The sequence below is a fragment of the Chamaea fasciata genome, unplaced genomic scaffold (genome assembly GCF_029207755.1).
Source record: "Chamaea fasciata isolate MVZ Bird 193981 ecotype frontalis unplaced genomic scaffold, bChaFas1.0.hap1 SCAF_5, whole genome shotgun sequence".
Classification (NCBI taxonomy): domain Eukaryota; kingdom Metazoa; phylum Chordata; class Aves; order Passeriformes; family Sylviidae; genus Chamaea; species Chamaea fasciata.
Genome location: NW_027094090.1, coordinates 42,933,791 through 42,951,796, shown reverse-complemented (window position 1 = coordinate 42,951,796; position 18,006 = coordinate 42,933,791). Strand labels below are relative to the sequence as shown.

The following is an 18,006-nucleotide window of genomic DNA, read 5'->3' as shown; positions in this document are numbered from 1 at the left end:
TAGGATTGTAATATGTGATGCTGGCCCAGGTAACCACTCCTCTCTTCCTGCATTGCTCCCTCTGTTGTGCCATTTCAACAGCTTCTGTGACAGTGTGGTCAACCACACCGGAACCATTTCTGGGTAAACTACTGCTGCAGGCTGGTGGTGTGGGGTGTTGTCTGCTCAGCCAAAACTGCAGCACAGATGTGCTCCCCCGTAACTCCTGCTGCCCAGTCTAGAGCTCGAGGAACTAACAACCTTCACTGTAGATGAAGGAAGTAGGAATTGAAAGGGGAGAGTGGAAGGAAAGATATGAGCAATGAGAAGGTTTGTGAAAATTTTTGGGGAAGAAAAGCAGGGCAACAGGATAGGAGTAAGAAGAGCAAAAAAAACGTTAATATACAAGCTGAAAAGCTTGTGTTTTAAAGCAGATTCATCCAGCTTGAGGCATCAATGTCAGGTGCACTACATCCGACATCTACTTACACTAGAGTACTTCAGTCACCTTTACTTCTTGTCTTGGTTGGAAGAAGAACCAATGATTATCAGTGCTGTGAATCTGAATACCAAAATTTGACAACCACTATGGATCACTCTAGGATTTCACATAAGTGATGATAGGTTTGAGGGAGCATAACAAAACTAGAACACCAACTGTTCTTGGTAAATTGATATCAGAAACTTAATCTAGTGGTTTTTATTTAAAATACCAAAATTAAACATGGACAAGATAATTAAGTGGTGTGTCACAAGTAAAATGTGCTTATGTGCAAGTGTTTGTATATTGTTAGTGAAGATAAAGTTTCACAATCGTATTGAATACTAAGGCAGGAAAACTTCATTGCAGCAGGAGTGATCTTGAAGGCAGCTCTTGTAGCAATCATGGAGGACCCTTTTCTGGCAACAGCTGGGAAATTCAAAAAACAGCATCTTTTATGGGTGCAAGAATAAGCTGCTTATATTAATGACAGGCTATGTTCTTCAAAATATAAACCAAGTTAAAGATGATTTCTCTTAAACTAGAATGAAAGTAGCCAGCAAACAATTTCTAAGTAATAGTTAGGGGAAAAAAATGTAAAGAGTGCCTGGAGTAAGTTAGACCTCTTATCTCCAACAGGCTTCCTTCTGATCATTTTAGCCTGAATTTAGTATTTTGTCTCCATCAGAAAGATTGTATGGTGTGAAAACACCTGTTAGGTTGCAGCATTATAGCATATTGATGGAAAACTGCCTGGATTTGTTCTGAATGGGCAGAAGCCATCAGACCATGCTCCCTGGGCAATTCCTGCCACTGCACCTGCAAAAGTTGTGGCAACAAGGTATTCCTTGTAACTTTGAAAGTGAATTGCAGCAATTTGGTGCTTATCTTGTCTGCTACGTGGCCCTGTTGACTCTTCCTGCAGCAAGGACTAGTCTCCACAGTACCTGTATTGCTAATTGTCACTGTAAAACACCTGGGGAATTGCAACTGGGTTGTGGTGGAGATTCTGCATGTAGTATGTCCATATGGTGCAGCCTTGCAATTAGTAATGCAAGATGATAAAAACAGGTAACGTTCTGCGATACAACAGAATGCTACTGGAAGCCTGAGGGGTTTTTTTGCAAACATGTTCTAATGAGAAAATTGGGGGCATTCTTCCTGGCTTAGTATTTTGTCATACAAAGCAGATGCTGCCTTCTGCTTCACTCCACTCTATGGTACATGGCTTGTTCAGCCATTCAGGAGTTGTCCATCATTATGCTCAGATCAGCATAAAATTTCATATTTAGAACCACTGCAAGAAGGGGCTGACACAAGCTGACACACATACAGTTATGTATGTATACAGCCTTCCTGCAAGAGAGGAAAGGGAGTTTCAAAAAGGAATGCGTGGAATGGGTAAGGTAATTGCAGGTTGGACTTTCTACCTCCAAAAAGACCCACTACATGTGCATGCCTCACCAGTGGAATAGGGCCTATTGATTAGATTTTTACCATTTCATAAGCATGACTTGATAAGATGTAATGACACCACCCATTTTGGAATCAGACAAGTGTCTAGCTATCTCATCTGTGGCAGCAGCTTTTGTGCTTGATACAGGCACACAATCAGAACAATGTATCATTGTGGGTGATGTCCAGCTTCTCATCCATGGGTATTCCCAGTACCTTCTCCACTGCTTTCAATCCATCCATCCCTCAGTCTATATTGATACTGGCCATTGCCTCAAGCCAGGTGCAGGACAATTTTAAACTTCATGATGTTTGTACATGCCAACTCCTCAAGCCTGTCAAGGTCTTCTGAATGGCATCCCTTCCCCTATATCAATTGAACCACTCAGTTTGCTGTCACCCACAAACTTCCTGAAGGTGCACTCAATCCCACTATCTATGTCATGAATAAAGATATTAAATACTATAGGCCCCAAAACAGACCCCTGGGGAGATACCACTCAGCACTGGTAGCTCTTTGGTTGCAGTCATAAAATTCCTTGCCATCTAATAGTCCATCCATCAAATCCACATCAATTTAGAGGTAAAAGCACTGGAAGGGACAGTATTAAAGGCTTTACAGAAGTGAAGTGACATCACTTACCTTTTCTTTTTCCCCTGATGCAGTCACTCCATTATAGACAGCCGCTAGATTAGTCAGGCATGAATTGCTGTTGGTGAAGCCATGCTGGCTATCTGCAATCACCTTCATACAATCCCCTCTCATATGCTTTGACGTAACTTCCAGAAGGACCTGCTCCATGATCTCGTCGGGCACAAAGGTGAGCAGTTCCCAGGGTCTGCGTGTGGTAACTGCTTCCCTCCAGTGCCTGAGAAAGTTACAGGTAGTCAATGTCACTCCAGTCACTGACGGGTAATCACAGCCTGATTATCATGGCTTTACAAATATGATGGAGACATGGCTCAGCCATTACACCTGCCGATTCCCTCAGAATGCCAGAATGTTTCTTAGACTAAAAGTAACATCCTATGTATTCCAAATCACCCTTGTATTTCAAATCTTTATGTACCTACTTGATATTCTTTTCTTTTCCATTCTCTTGCTGCTGTTGGCAAGCAGACTTTAACAGGATTTTGATAAGAAAATTTCAACAGAAGCAAAAAACCAACACTACTCAACAGGTTATTTCATAGGTTTAATATTTATTTTATATTCATAACCATGTTGATGGAGAAGAAAAGATCATAAGGTATAATGGTTCTACAACAGCAAGACAGCCTGCAATTCAATCTTTATGCCCTTGGACTACATTTTCTTCCTGCACATAGGTGGATGAATACCCAACATCACGCTGGCAAAGCAGATCTCACACTCCCCTCTAGTGACAGAGTATGACCTCCTGAGGCCTCTTGGCAGCCTGGACAGCTCTGCTGCCACCACAGCTGCTCCCAATAGGATCCCACATAATTACAGTTGGGGCTTCTCATTTTATTTTAAAGTAAGATTAACACAAAGTTAAAATACCTCATTTCAGACATGAAAGAAATTTTGGTGGGCTACTATATTGCTAGTATATTTGCCCCTTGTGCTCATGTATTGTTTTACATCAATTATTATTATGAAATCATATGTGATTAGTGTAATTAATGTGTGCATTGCAGCATACATGCACCAAGGTTATCATGTTTGTCCATGTGTTCTTGAATTCTACACATCTTTTTACTAATTCTTTTCCAGCAGTGACCATGCAGTCAGCACAAGCCTGGAATTACCATTTTAAAGTGTTCTTCTCTAGATACCATTTTTGTTTGGACATACACTACCTTAACACAGTGCCTGAGGGAAAAAAAAAAAATCTCCCTAGCTGCTGAAACAGCAGCCTGCTGACACATGATGCTTGGAACATATTTTTGAGGCACCATTTATCATTGTCATCACAGTGCACAACAACTTATTATAGCAAATTGCTCTTGCATATCACAATCTTAAAAAGACAATGCCAACTCATAATTGTGTTATTAGGAGTTACAATAATCTTAAAATAATTCTAAAAATAAAATTGATACATACTAATGCAGGAACATAATCATCATAAAAACTATTACCTGCCAGTTTTATAACTACAGTCACTATAGTTGATTACATATCTGCAGTAAAGGAATACGTAATTTTCTATCAGCATTTTTGAGTCTTCGAAGGACTCTCAGGTGAGGAGAAACAGCAAGGAACAGACTAACTTTGTAAGCCCTACAATTTGAGAAACATTCATTTATCAAATTATAGAAAGAGGGATGCCACTCTCCAAAATCACAGCCCTTCCTTTGCTTTATGCCTATTCCCTGGTAACTTACAGTCAAGGAATTTTGTGGGCAGGTAGGGATTCCAGTTTATCGCTAGCATACCAAAACTAGTAAAGTATACTGAGCTGCCAGAAGCATAGCAGCTCTAAAGAAGGCAAAAGGAAAAAGATTCAGTAGGACTGGGAATTGTCATTTAGCTTAGTTCCTAAAAAAAGTAACAACTTTCTGACCACACGGTTTTAAGGACCTTCCAGAACAGATCCAAACCCGAAAATACATAGCACACAATTAAAGCAGCAGAGATGGTACTTTCATTCAGGAGAAGATACAGAATAAATTAAGATCACACAAAGTTTAATACTAGCCCAGAGAGACAGAATCTAAATGTGGTGTCCCTGATGAGACACACTTACAGCTGAAAAAACCTGGCAGAAAGATGATGGTTGGAAAAAAGGTTGAGAAAGGCGGGAAGACTTTAATAATGGTGAATTATTCCTAATTTAACTACTTAACTTACTGTTCCTGCAGAGGGGTAGACTGCAGAACATTTAAGTCTTACCATTACCAGCTTCTTTTAATGCTACATTTTATTTTGTGATGTAAATCACGGGGACTAAAATGAAAGGCTGGAAGGGTGAAGTGTGTAGAAGGAGAAAATGCAAACCAAAACACCAAAACAAAAGTCCACCAATAAGCCAAATCAAAACCAAATAATGGCAGAAAACCTGTAGCTTTTGATAAGTCCAAGTTAAAATCAATATATCTTGTCCCACCACTTATTTTTTAAAAGGGTTTCATATTGTGAAGTCAAAATGGCAAATTATCAACCTACATAACCTCAATGTAAGGAGTGCTAGTAGATTTTCATGGAAACTGCCTTATATACTTGTGATAATCCTACTATTTTCACCACTTCCACAGTTATGATTTTAAATGTGCATTTAATGGTTAAACACAACTTATTTAGAACTGTCCTATAAGTGACAATTCTTGTATGTTGGCCTAATTACTGACCTGATTCTGTAGATGTAGAAGTTTAATGTCAGAACAACCCGTAAAAGGCAGACCGGATTTAAAAAGGAAATAAAGGGTAATTGCAGTATGAGATACTTCTTCAGGAACACTCGCATATCGAATGACATCTTTGACATCACAGCCCTTCTCTTTGCTAAGTGCTGCCAACTCTGTTTTTACTAGCGTAGCTATGGGAGCAGTACTTTTCCAGCGAGGTTGGTTCCCTCACCTAGCTTTCCATGAAGCTGCATAAACATTCACAGCACTACTAACAACAACGTTGCAGCGTTGGGGTTTTCTTAATTTTTGTTTAAGGTAGGTGTATTTTTTTCTGAGCATTAAAGGTTTCTTACAAGGCCTCTCTGTGTGATACAAACCTGAGTACCAACTTAGAAATCTAGAAAGCCTGACCAAAAATAAGAAACAACTAAAGAAAAAGAAGACAAGAGGCAAAACTATCTAAGGTAGCTTAATACAAAATCAGTCTGAGGTTTTAAACACAGCTGCCCTGCATGAATTTGTAAGTCACAAAGTCGAGGTTAACACGGGCCAGACCTTCCACCAGCCGAGCATCCCACCTACGTCTGCGGCCCCGCCGAACCGTGCCCCCCACCGAGAGCACAGCCCCCCGCACCCCCCAAGCCGCGGTGAACAGACTCAGAGGGTTCAATCTCCCCGTCTTGCCCGAAGAAATACGCCACTCCAACCCCGCCGAGCGGGGGTCGCTGCGGCTTTAAGAGCGACCCGCGCACGGGGCCCGCGGTGCGGCCCCGCCCCGCGCAGCGCGGCCGCGCATGGGCGGATGGGGTGCCGCGCTCTTGGCGCGGCGGATGAATCCGGGGCTCGGCCGGCCGCGCCCGGAGAGCGGGGCTGTCAAGGGCCGCTCCTGCCCGCTCCGCCCATGGCCTCCCCGCTGGTAAGGGCTCTGCCCCGGCCCCTGCCGACGGCCGCGGCAGCCAGGACGGCGGGCAGGCGAGCCGCGGCCGGCGGGTATCGCCCGGCGCCGGGGGCTGCCCGGCCGCGGCCGCCGCCGCCGCCGGTTGAAACGTTCCGGACGCCGGGACCGGCGGCTGCCGCCGCGCGCGGGGCGTTAGCGGCCCCTAAGGGGCGGGGGAAGGCGAGCGCGGCCGCCCCCGCCCGCAGCCTGACGGTGCGCACCCTCTCCCCAGGAGGACCCCGTCCTGATCCGGCCTTTCCGCGGCCACACGGCGGCGGTGACGGGTGTTGCCTTCGATACGAACGCGTCGGGGCTGGGTGAGTGCGGGGCCGAGCGCCGTTTGCTTTCCGGGCGGGGCAGCCCGCTCCCTCCTCCCTCTTTCCCTCCCCGGAGCCGCCGGGCGGTTCCGGGCGCAGGTCCGGGCGCGGAGGCGGGGCGGGCTCCCGCGCCTTCGGGCGGGCTGAGGAGTCTCTGCCCCTTCCTTAAGCGACAACTTTTTGAGCAAACCACAAGGCGGGAGGAGGGGTTTGTCCCGCGGGGATAGTGAAGGAGGAGGAGGAGGAAGTGAGGGGAGCGCCGAGGCCGAAGGGGCAGGGGGTTGCTCCGTGGCTTCGCTGCCGCCACGGTCCCCCTGCAATCTACCGGGCCTACCACGGAGGGCTGGCTGCAAACTCTGCCGGCGGCCCGAGCCCGAGGTCGGGAGTCCCTGCAGTCCCCTCCTTCCCGGGGGCGCGGGGGGACCCGGCAGGAGTTCACGGACCCCTCTCTGCTAAGAAGCTGCTTTTAACTACCTAAGATGAGGATCCGTCTGGCGAGAAGATGGACGTGGGTCCGCAAAAGCTGCGTGTTCCTCGGCTTCTTAATGATCGCTTACTTTGTAGTCGAGCTGTCGGTTTCTTCCTTCGGTGCCTCCCTCGCCGGCGAGAGCATCACTAAAGGGAAATGGGAAAGGCGCTTTTCTGACAGAACAGAAGAAGCTGTCGATTTGGCTCGTCCAGTTTATGACAAACCCCCACCTGATCCTTATGCTCCAGGAGAATGGGGTAAACCCTCACGCCCACAGCTGAGTCCTGAGGAAAAGAAACAGGAAGAAGAGCTGATTGAGAAATATGCAATAAATATTTTTTTAAGTGATAAAATTTCTCTCCACCGGCACATTGAAGATAATCGACTGAGTGGTTGTAAAACTAAATCTTACAACTACAGAAGACTGCCCACAACATCTGTTATAATTGCTTTCTACAATGAAGCCTGGTCAACGCTTCTGCGGACGATACATAGTGTTCTTGAAACATCACCTTCAGTGCTTCTGAAAGAAATTATACTGGTGGATGACCTGAGTGATAAAGTGTATTTGAAGGCTGAACTCGAAAAATACATAAGCAGTCTGAAAAGAGTTCGCCTGATAAGAACCAACAAACGAGAAGGATTGGTTCGTGCGCGCCTGATTGGCGCTACCTTTGCTACCGGTGATGTTCTCACATTCCTAGATTGTCACTGTGAATGTGTTTCTGGCTGGCTGGAACCACTACTCGAGAGGATTGCTGAGAATGAGACTGTTATTGTTTGTCCTGTCATTGACACCATTGACTGGAAAACGTTTGAATACTACATGCAAACAGCAGAGCCCATGATTGGGGGGTTTGACTGGCGGCTGACATTCCAGTGGCACTCGGTGCCTAAACACGAACGTCTCAGGCGCAAATCTGAAACTGATCCAATCAGATCCCCAACTATGGCTGGTGGCTTATTTGCTGTCAGCAAGAAGTATTTTGAGTACCTGGGAACCTATGATACAGGAATGGATGTTTGGGGAGGGGAGAACTTAGAATTATCATTTAGGGTTTGGCAGTGTGGAGGCATGTTAGAAATTCATCCGTGCTCCCACGTGGGCCATGTGTTTCCAAAGCGTGCGCCCTATGCTAGACCAAACTTCCTTCAGAACACAGCGCGTGCTGCTGAGGTATGGATGGATGAGTTCAAAGATCACTTTTACAACAGAAATCCTTCAGCAAGGAAAGAAAACTATGGAGACATTTCTGAAAGAAAGATTCTTAGAGAGCGTTTGAAATGCAAGAGTTTTCACTGGTATTTAAAAAATGTATTTGCTGAGTTGCACGTACCAGAAGATCGCCCAGGCTGGCACGGTGCTATCCGCAGCACAGGAATACCTTCAGAGTGCCTTGACTATGTGTTACAGGAACATAATCCTACCGGCTCTCACCTTTCTCTCTTTGGCTGTCATGGTCAGGGAGGCAACCAATTTTTTGAATATACATCAAATCAGGAGATTAGATTTAACTCTGTAACTGAGCTATGTGCTGAAGTCCCTGAGCGTGAGGACTTCATAGGTATGAGGAGCTGCCCAAAAGATGGATTTTCCATCCCAGAAATTATTATCTGGCACTTCAGAGAAGATGGGACTATTTATCATCCTCATTCGGGGAAGTGCCTTACTGCTTATCGTACGACTGAGGGGCATGCTGATGTGCAAATGAGAACTTGTAATGCTGGAGATAAAAATCAGATTTGGAAATTTGAAAAATAGTCACTGCTGGTAATATGAATCAAAAGGACTCTGATCTCTAAGCTTTTTACATGTGTGAGCAGATGACAGTGTTTGATTGAATACCTTGGAGTGTTTTCAGATCTGTCTGTAGTGGTGTAGGAACTCTCTACTATGATGACTTGTATGGAGAGCAAAAGTATATAGTGGGGCTCGGTTTCTAAAACATGGATTGGAATATCTAATGCCTTTTATTTTTGTAAAATTTTGATCCATTATTACTTTGCTCAGTCTTGATTATGGTAAAACAAAGGCTTCTGAGTGGACTGAGGAGGGATTTTTTTCATCTGAAAATTATGCAATAATCCTGCAAGATGTTATATGTAAACAAAAAATTTTTGACTTACAGAAATAAAAGTTAAGGTTCCTGCAGTAGCTGATCTATGTTGCAGATACATTATAAAATCTGTATCTAACACCCTAAGTAATGCTACAGTAGCATGTGATTGAATGGACATTGATGTGGATGGAAAGTCAAATCTAAGCCTTGTAATAGCATTTTTCTGGGAATGTGCATACTCTTAACGGTACTGTATTATATAGAAGAACAGGAAGTTTGTGTACTAGAAGGGCTTTGGCACTGCTTTGCAGTCTTGTACCTACTGTAAAAATCTTACCCCATGGGGCTTAGTCAGGAGCTCTCATACATTTAGAGGGGAGTGTGATAGCAGTGGAACCAAGGACTTGCTGGTTATATCACAAATGGATGAAATAAGGATGTCTACAAGTAAGAATTTTGTTTAAAGGCAATGGAGAAGGAAAGGAGCCACAAAATTGCCTTAGCTACTGCTGTTTCTTAGCTATATATTTCAGGTAGACATTGCTTCTGTGTAAGCTTTCCCGTGTTCAGCCCCACATCATAGGGACACAAAAGTTATGTGGTCGTTATTTGGTTTTTAACGGTTTTTTCATTTGGTCTGTCAGCAGGGTAGAGGAAGGTAACATAGAGGAACACTTGGGCTGTTTTATTTTGCTTTTTATGTTTTGGCAACAGTTGGCATGGGTCAGCCCTAGGAAAAGTTTTGAAATAATACAGTATAAGCTGTCTCTTTCTAGTCAAAACAGTACCACTGGAGACCTTGGGTAAGGCTGGGACGCTGAAGTTTGTCATGAGGGGAGTTGAAAAGACAAAGAACAGCTTGGAGGAAACTAAGATTTGTTGGTAAGGTGGTTCATAGAATTACTTATTTAGAATGTTTTCTTTTTTCTGTTGTGCTGAGTTTTTGAAGAATACTGATTCTTGAATCATGTCACTAATTTGTTCTGATTGTGATTATAGATGGTAGATGTGATAGATATATTGTGTACTTGAAAAAAATCTTGTGTTAGTATCTGTTTTTTAGTTTCATAAGATTTAAGTTGAACACTTTTCTTAATGTGTTGGGCATTCCAGCTGTTTTGATTACTTTCACTGAAGTGATAAATGTTCTTCAGTAGCCATAGTGCAGTAAGTCTTTAGATGGGGCTTGTAGGTAGAAACTTAAGCTAGTGAGCATTAGGATTCTGGAAATTTGAGGAATGTGGTGGATGCACATTTGCTACAGGTGTTAGTAGGTAGAAAAGTTAAAAAGGTTAAAAGTGAGACCTGATGTAGTAGAAGTTTTGCCAGAAATAAAGTGAGAGCAAGTTAGAACGTATTCTTAAATCTTAGTGACTTGAAAGCTTTGAGAGGTTTGGGAGGAAGCAGGTTAAGATAGAAGATGAGCAGGTGATTATTTTGGAGCTTGGAATGCAGCATTGAATCATGCTAAAAATGCTTGCCACTGTGTGGCATGGATTCTTGTAAGACTTTAATTTATTTTTAGGCAGTTACTTGCAATTTGATTTTCTTTCCTTTTTTATCTTCCTTTTTTCTACTAGGTTGTTTTGGTTTTTTTTTTTTTTTTTTTTTTTTTTTTTTTTTTTTTGTGGTGGTGGTTTTTTTTGTTTGTTTGTTAAAAAAAAAAAAAAAGGGAACTTTTTACTTCATAAGGGAAACATTCCTGAAAAATTGCATTCCACTTTGCAGCAGGAATTCTTTTGTGGACCTGCAAGTTATGAACCATTTATCAAATTTTAAGAGGCAACCAATTGTTATGTACTGGGGCAATAAATTTTATGGAGTATGCGCTTTTGTGGAAAGCTTGCTGTTCATTCAATAGAAGGCTGTTACATTCAATGTAAGGAAATGCCAGGAAAAAGGCCTAGGTTCTCCTATGTAGCAGATCATAAATAGTATGTGCAATGCATGTTTCTTCAAATGAAAGTAATTAAATGGTGTGAATATAGACTATGCAAATTTTATACAGTCAATTTTTTAGCACTTGGCAAAAACTGCTTCTCTTATAAAGAAGTACATTCAAGTTAAACCTGACTTTCAAAGTGTTCCTTATCTATTTAAGCAATAATTATAAGTGAATCTGCCTCTCTGTTTGAAAAGTTATTCTATGTATCTGAACCCTTCCTCCTCCCCATGACCTCCCTTCCTATTTTTGGAGTTATTTAGTAACAAACTGGGGAGAACAAAAAAAAAAAAAACCTAAATTAAATGACCTGGCCCTAAATCTTCCCAATGGGAATAAAAACCATGTGAATAAAAAGAGGAGGGACTAGAGAAAGAGAAAGAAAGAAGGAAAAAACAAGCAACATCTTACCATTTCAATACCCCTATCCAATTATTTTTCAGTATGTACAGATTTCTGAAAAATCTGAAACTCTGAATGGTTTTCTATTCTGTTAGGCTTTGAAGATTTGGTGAACGTTTGTATATATTTTAAACTACTGATTCTAAGTGGCTTAAAGAAAAATGAATGTAAACTTAACACTGAATAGATGTGGAGGGCTTTGGGATTTCTTTTGAAAAAATAAAATCCAGAAAATTAAATGCTGGCTGGTGTGCTGACTTCTCAGTTCTTTTCCTCTTGGTACGTGCATAGAGAATGCATAAAAAAATGCCAATAACTTGAACTTATGGGAGTTATTAAAAGTTCTATGTATTTTATCCACTGTGCTTAGAATTCCAAATTGGCTTTTTTGACAGAGGTTCAGTTAATAATTATTTTTCTCCAAATGGGAAATCTTGCAATTCATTGCAAAATGTGTTTGTACTGTGATGTTGTACCGTATCACTGAGAGCTGCAGGGTTCTTGTAAAGTGTGGAGGTTTGTTGGCAGTGGTGGAATTTGAATATTCACACACCCATCATGTGCACTGTATTCCATCTGCCCTGTAATTCTTGCGCTGAGTGATTAATTATATTGGAGATGCTTCAGTATTTTGAGAGAAGTACATCAAGCTGTTAAAGCCTGTCTGAGTGTCTCTTTTGATCTTTGCACAACTTTCTTAGTCACCACTTTGTTATTGTGGGAAATGAGAGTGAAATGGTAATTCTGTATTGCATCTACTTGTGTTCGTATATTTGTGTCTGTATATATAAAAATGTATACCATCAATAGTCACAATTCATAAATTGAACTTTGTTTCATTGCAAATACCATAAAATCTTTTTCATGACATATGTGAAGCTCAGGTGTCTGTTTACACACCACTTTGCTGTAGATCTCTCAATTTGGCCTTTGCATAAGGCCAGGTCTTTTTTTTTTTTTTTGGTGTTCAGTTCTGTGATGACTCATCAGCAGAAAAGCAAATTATCCAGTGTGTATCTGCTATACGTGGATGTGTACAGAAGAATTGATGTTTAAAAAAAAGATACTCAGGTTATAAACTGGATTGAGTTGTATATTGGAATCAGCTCAGTGTGAATTTTCAGCTTTCTACATTTTACTTATATTTTTCAGTTGGTCATAGCAAGAAGAAATTGTCTTTCACCTCAAAACATGCATGTATTCTCTAAGGAGCAACAGGCCTATTTGTGCTATGGTACATCCTAAAAAATTTTTCTGGATCTTCTGTGCCTTTTTTTGTTTTGTTTCTGATGCAGTATTTAAGTATTACATAGGCAGCAGGGAGTCCGGAGGGAAAATAAGGAAGGTAGTCATGGATGTCCCACAGAAAGGACAACTTCAAGGTCACTGCTTGTGTCTCATTTACCTTGGAATAGCCCATCTATGAGACGGCAAGCTACAAGAAACCAGGCTCTGAATGAATGGTGCTGTCGTCTTTCTAGGAATTATTTCCCTCAGTTTTTAGAACTAAAAGCTGATACTGCACAGCCTTCATGCAGTTCATAAGATACCACAGGTGTTTGGTAGTGCATCAGTGATTTGTTTTAGAAACCATCAGTCTTGTCTCTTTCACATATCCAGCCTGATGCCTTCGAATTCTATTTTAGCTTATGTTTCATTTTTTTGTTTTAGTTTTATTCCACTGTAGATCACACTTTTCAGAATCAAAGTGAAAAAGGAATTCTTTCAAGTACAATTAGAAAGACTTGAAAAAAAATTGAAGTGGGGGGAAAATATCCTGTATTTCTTTGTCAAATATTGGCCTGTTGATGTGGGTATAGGGATAGTCTGGTCTCACATCTTTTAGCAGAAGCTAGTCTTTTAGGAATAAACATAGTATCTTTGTATCAAATTAAAAAAGGGAATTTAATAGTTAATATTCTAATATGCTAGTATTTTGTTTGAGGCTTGCCTTAACATGTGATCATAAGGAAACTCAATTTCTTTGTGCAATGTTGGTGCTTGAAAGAAACTGGGAAGAGAAAAGCTATCTTCATGTACTCTTCCAACTTCCAGGAGACCCCTGTTCTTCCTCTCCCTTATTTTCTCTACTGGGGTTAGGAATTTGACAGCTGAGGGATGGGAGTGTGAATACCTTAGTTTGATTTATGTCCATATACTGGCATTTAGCAGAGATGAAGATGATCAGGGCTGTAGGAAAATCACATATACCAGTTTAATTCAACTGCTTATTGTCTTTGCTTGTTACAGGTTCTTGAAAACTATCAAGCTCTGGTAAAAGTTAGGTTTGCCTTTTTGACTGTAAATAGTATAGTTCACCTGCAAAGTGACTGCAAAAGCATCACCCTCAAACATGCTCTTTCTGTTTCAGACTGACAACTTTATATTCTCTTTTGAACTAGGCAAATGTTAGTATTATAGAATTGGTACTTAAATAGGATTATGGAATTATCATGTATCGCTATCTTCACTCAAGTGTAGATATCTGAAGTGTTAGAAGTCATGTCTTGAGTTTAAGTTAGCATGTTTTTCTGGAGTTAAACACTTGATGCTTGAAAAAAAGTCCATCTCAGAGATCAGAATGAGATTACTGAAGAATTTGTCTACTGTTTTTAGGATTTGGTAAAACCAATTCTGGATTCGTACTTACTGATGTACATGATGTTCGGTTTTGAATGTTTTGCTCTATATCTTCAAACTACTTGTAAGCCAGTTGGCTTAGTATGTGGGAGAGCTTGCTACCTGTTAAGAATTATCCTTTGCTTCTCCCTGTCTTGTGACATGCTTCTGAAAGCCTGGTGTTGGCGTTACTTGCTGCCAGGCTTCTGCTCAGGCTAAGGGTCCATTAAAACCTAGTAACTCCTCCCTCCCTGTTAAGTTCTCTAGTGAATCCAGATCCCCAGTCGTTAGCTCTGACTTTTATGAGAACAGTGAGCAGACTCCTGATATCTTTTACTTCTTGCCAGTTACCTGCTCTGTGGATAGGTTTCTTATATTGTGGAAACTGAAGACACAGAGCACAGCCTACAGATTTGCAGGCCATGAGGAAGCAGTTACAAGTGTGGAGTTCTCACCAGATGGGAGGGTGCTGGCATCAGCTTCTCATGATCACACTGTCAGGCTGTGGATTTCTTGCATGTGAGTATAACTGAGAAATGCTGGGTATGTGTTTCATTATTGTGAATATTGGAGGCTTTACTCAAGTTTCTTTTTCTTTCACACCTGCCTGGGCTTTGACAGAAACAGAGATTGGGGACCACAAACATCACAGTTCTTTACTGTATTACTTTGTTATTTTCTGAATATTCTGTAGTTTCAAAAGAAAAATATAACAACTCACAATTTCATGTGTGTAGAACTATGCTTCCTAATATTTCTCTGGCTTAAATGTTATATTTTAATGAGGATTGCATGGCTGCGCTTCATTTTGGGGAGACAAGTAATGAAGAAAACAATAGTTTTTTGGAAAAAAAAATTAATTGACTTGCCTTTTCAGACTGTTCTTGAGTCGTAGTAATTATGAGTTGTTCACTCTGATCTTAGACTGATGTTACTTGGACTTTCAAGCATTTTATAGATTACTATATTAAAAAAATCTCCTTCCAATACTAATACTAATGACACTAAAGGCCAGTGCTGCTACTTAATTGCACTGTTCTGTAAAATTGGTCATGTTAAATGCAACTTAAGGAATGTTATTCTAATAATAATATTTAAATAAGTAAAAAATGATGGTGACATTAAGATTTGGCCTCTTGTATACTGCTTTTTCATTTGAGTGAGATTCTAAATATGCTAACATTGAGTTTATGGAGATTTAAACTCTTTAATATGATTGTGATTTTTGACTTGGTGTTTTCGGTTTTGTTTCATTTTCTTTGCCCTCCGCCTGCAGTCATGGAGAATCATCAGTACTAAAAGGTCATACAGCATCTGTTCGGAGTGTGAGCTTCTCCCATGATGGCAACTCTGTCGTTTCAGCATCCAATGATAAATTAATAAAGATATGGAGTGTTTGCTCTCAGCGCCTTTTGTTTACCCTATCCAAACACATTGGTTGGGTTCGCTGTGCCAAGTAAGTGTTTTTATTCTCTTGGTAAAGTAGAATTCCTAACAAAGGGGATTTTATATTCCACAGTAGAAATAAGAGAAGAAAAGTCTGTGAATGACAAATAATGATCTCTCATCAATAATTAAATTTTAATAAATTAATCTTATGCACACAAGTTTTGTATAGATCTCCTAGGTGAAGTATGAAAGCTTGCTCTGTGTTAATGTGTTCATACTGAATCAGTTGCTGTGTGTTATTCCATTACAATAAAGGACAAGTGGGGTCTTCTGTATTTATTTTCAGTCAGTATCCTGTCTTTCCCCAGTTTTGTTTGTTTTTTTGTAGATTTAACTTATTTCCCAGCACTTGTTTCTAGATTTATCATGCATTGTAGGGGTTTTCTCAACTATTCTTGGAATAGTAGTGGCATTAAAGAATGGTCATGAATCCATATGAGTTAAGCTTACATAATTAGAAAAGGTAAAAGAAATGGCCTTTGGACAGCAAGTTAGGATTCATACTCTTTGAAGACAGGACAGCTCTTCAAAGACTAAAAAGATTGCTGGTTTTCTTTTTTTTTTTAACCTTTCCTTTCCTCCATTTTAATGGAAAACCTGCAGCTAAGAAAGGCCTGATTCAAGGCTCTGGAGAAAGGAATTTAACACTGGTGAAGTGCAGACGTCTACAAATTTCAAAGTATCTGATTGTTGAAAAGAAAAAGGAAAGCTCTAGGAAATCACATGTGAAAGTTCTCGAACAGTTTTTTAATTTCATTGTGCAGTTGGTCAATAAGTGAAATAATAATGCTCGAGGAAGTTATAGACAAGTCAAATTTCCTGTTTAAAAACCTAGTCTGCTAGTCTAGGAATAATCGTGAATGCTTTGCCCACTATTTGTAAGTTTAGAAAGAACTCAGAGAACATAAATATAGGTTAACATTGAACACAAGATTCTACTGTGTCCTGTTTGTCTTTTAACCTGTCGTTTTCTATAATAATCTTTGTCATCTGAAGTGACATCCTCAGGTTGCTGACACCTTCCCCTCAACCCCCTCTTTTCCTTTTGCTTATGGCTCTGTTTTTAATTGTAGTTGATTGTGAAACGGGGCAGAGTGGAATAGGGGGAGAAGCTTTTCTTTTCAGTTTTATTAGTCCATGAGAAATACTAGAAGTTCAAATGTCCTTTAAATGCTATGCGTCCTTATTACAAACAGGCTTCCTTGGTTCTGGTGTTTTGCTGCTTATGTCTCTAATGCTAATCTAGGCAGAATCAGTTGCTAAGTAATGCATACACTTGTGTGTTCCAGATTTTCACCTGATGGAAGAATAATAGCATCTTCTGGTGAGGACAAATCTGTTAACATCTGGGATACAAGAAATAAAATTTGTGTTAATAGCTTCTCAGATGATGAAGGGTAAGTTTTACTAGAAAAAAAAAGAGAAATGTAATAGTGTACTTTTAATGACATTAATTTCATGTTCTGTGGCATTAACATCTATATATGTTAAATCTGATAGCAGATCAGAATTCTACCATCCATGCCAAGTAAAAGAATTCATATGTTTTTCTAAAGAGATTAACTGACTACACCTATCCAGCTGTTTTCCAGCAATCAAGCGATAATCCAAACAGAAGTGAGATTATTCTTGGATTTTGGAATAATCTGTTTTTCCTCAATTTTGATAATGCTATTTGATATTGGATACTTCAACAAGAAGAAAGCTTGAAGACTTTTCCACTTGTTGATGAAAACAATATTTTGTTACCTTCAGTGATCTGCCTTATTTAAGTTTAAAAAATACTTCCTTTTACTTACATGTAGTTTTCTTAAACATCTTGGATCCAGAGATGTAGTTAACAAGTCAGTGGAATATTTATCTTGTCTATGTGGTTTGCTGATTTCATGGCTGCCTTCATCCTTTTTTGAGTGCAAAATGTTCTTATAGCTAGATACTCAATTCTTAGGCAAAATGATTTTACTTGTTGCTTACAAACTCTTTGCAGCAGTGCCTTCTAGGGACTTTGTATTCTGGCACAAACTTTGAAGGTTTGACTTGGATCAATTATACCATATTTTCAACAAAAGTGAGATTGATTTATCATGCACATCTTGTTTGCTTATGCTTATTTCAGTTGCTTGAAATGCCTTATTTGAGTTTCCATACAGGTAGATTCCACACAAGTTTGTGGCAGCTCATTGTTAATATTGTGGGCTTCATATATATACACACACCTAAATATTTCTGTGGAAGCACATTATGAATCTGTTTTCATTAATTATATTTAGATTTGCAACTTTTGTGGATTTCAATCCAAGTGGAACATGTATAGCTTCTGCAGGTTTGAATAACACAGTGAAACTATGGGATATTCGAATGAACAAGCTACTGCAGAATTTCAAAGGTAAGAACAATGTAGTTTGTTTTATTTTCTTTACGATGAGATTCTTTGCAATTAAATGTGATTTATTAAGAGTCTGTTATTTCATCCCTTACTGGGTAAAGTGGACAAACAAGTCATGTTGACATGTTGTAAGTATCTTTTTGTAGTCTAGCAACCTTAAGAATTCAATCTGAATCCTTTTTATTTCTTTGCTTC

General features: G+C 40.1%; 2 protein-coding genes and 1 long non-coding RNA gene across 5 annotated transcripts in view; 2 read left to right on the top strand and 1 right to left on the bottom strand.

The window, feature by feature from the left end:
• Window positions 1–651: 651 nt before the first annotated feature.
• On the bottom strand, window positions 652–5,812 carry LOC136289489 (uncharacterized). The gene is made up of 3 exons (XR_010720804.1): window positions 5,786–5,812; window positions 2,559–2,784; window positions 652–889 (listed from the first exon to the last, which is right to left on the bottom strand). It is a non-coding gene; the product is annotated as an uncharacterized lncRNA (long non-coding RNA).
• A 220-nt stretch (window positions 5,813–6,032) lies between these two features.
• The window catches only part of POC1B (POC1 centriolar protein B), a 50,621-nt gene continuing 38,647 nt past the window's right edge, over window positions 6,033–18,006 (top strand). For 2 of the 3 annotated variants that reach the window (XM_066183359.1, XM_066183360.1), the window contains exons 1-6: window positions 6,068–6,146; window positions 6,400–6,484; window positions 14,324–14,495; window positions 15,253–15,432; window positions 16,715–16,822; window positions 17,696–17,811. In XM_066183359.1, coding sequence (XP_066039456.1) covers window positions 6,132–6,146; window positions 6,400–6,484; window positions 14,324–14,495; window positions 15,253–15,432; window positions 16,715–16,822; window positions 17,696–17,811 — 676 coding nt within the window. In that variant the 5' untranslated portion in view covers window positions 6,068–6,131. Of the gene's footprint in view, window positions 6,147–6,399; window positions 6,485–14,323; window positions 14,496–15,252; window positions 15,433–16,714; window positions 16,823–17,695; window positions 17,812–18,006 lie in introns of all 3 variants that reach the window. The other variant, XM_066183358.1, reaches the window with a different exon arrangement.
• Window positions 6,545–10,625, top strand: GALNT4 (polypeptide N-acetylgalactosaminyltransferase 4). The gene has a single exon (XM_066183356.1). The coding sequence runs from the start codon at window positions 6,964–6,966 to the stop codon at window positions 8,713–8,715; it is 1,752 nt and encodes a 583-aa protein (XP_066039453.1). The 5' UTR covers window positions 6,545–6,963; the 3' UTR covers window positions 8,716–10,625.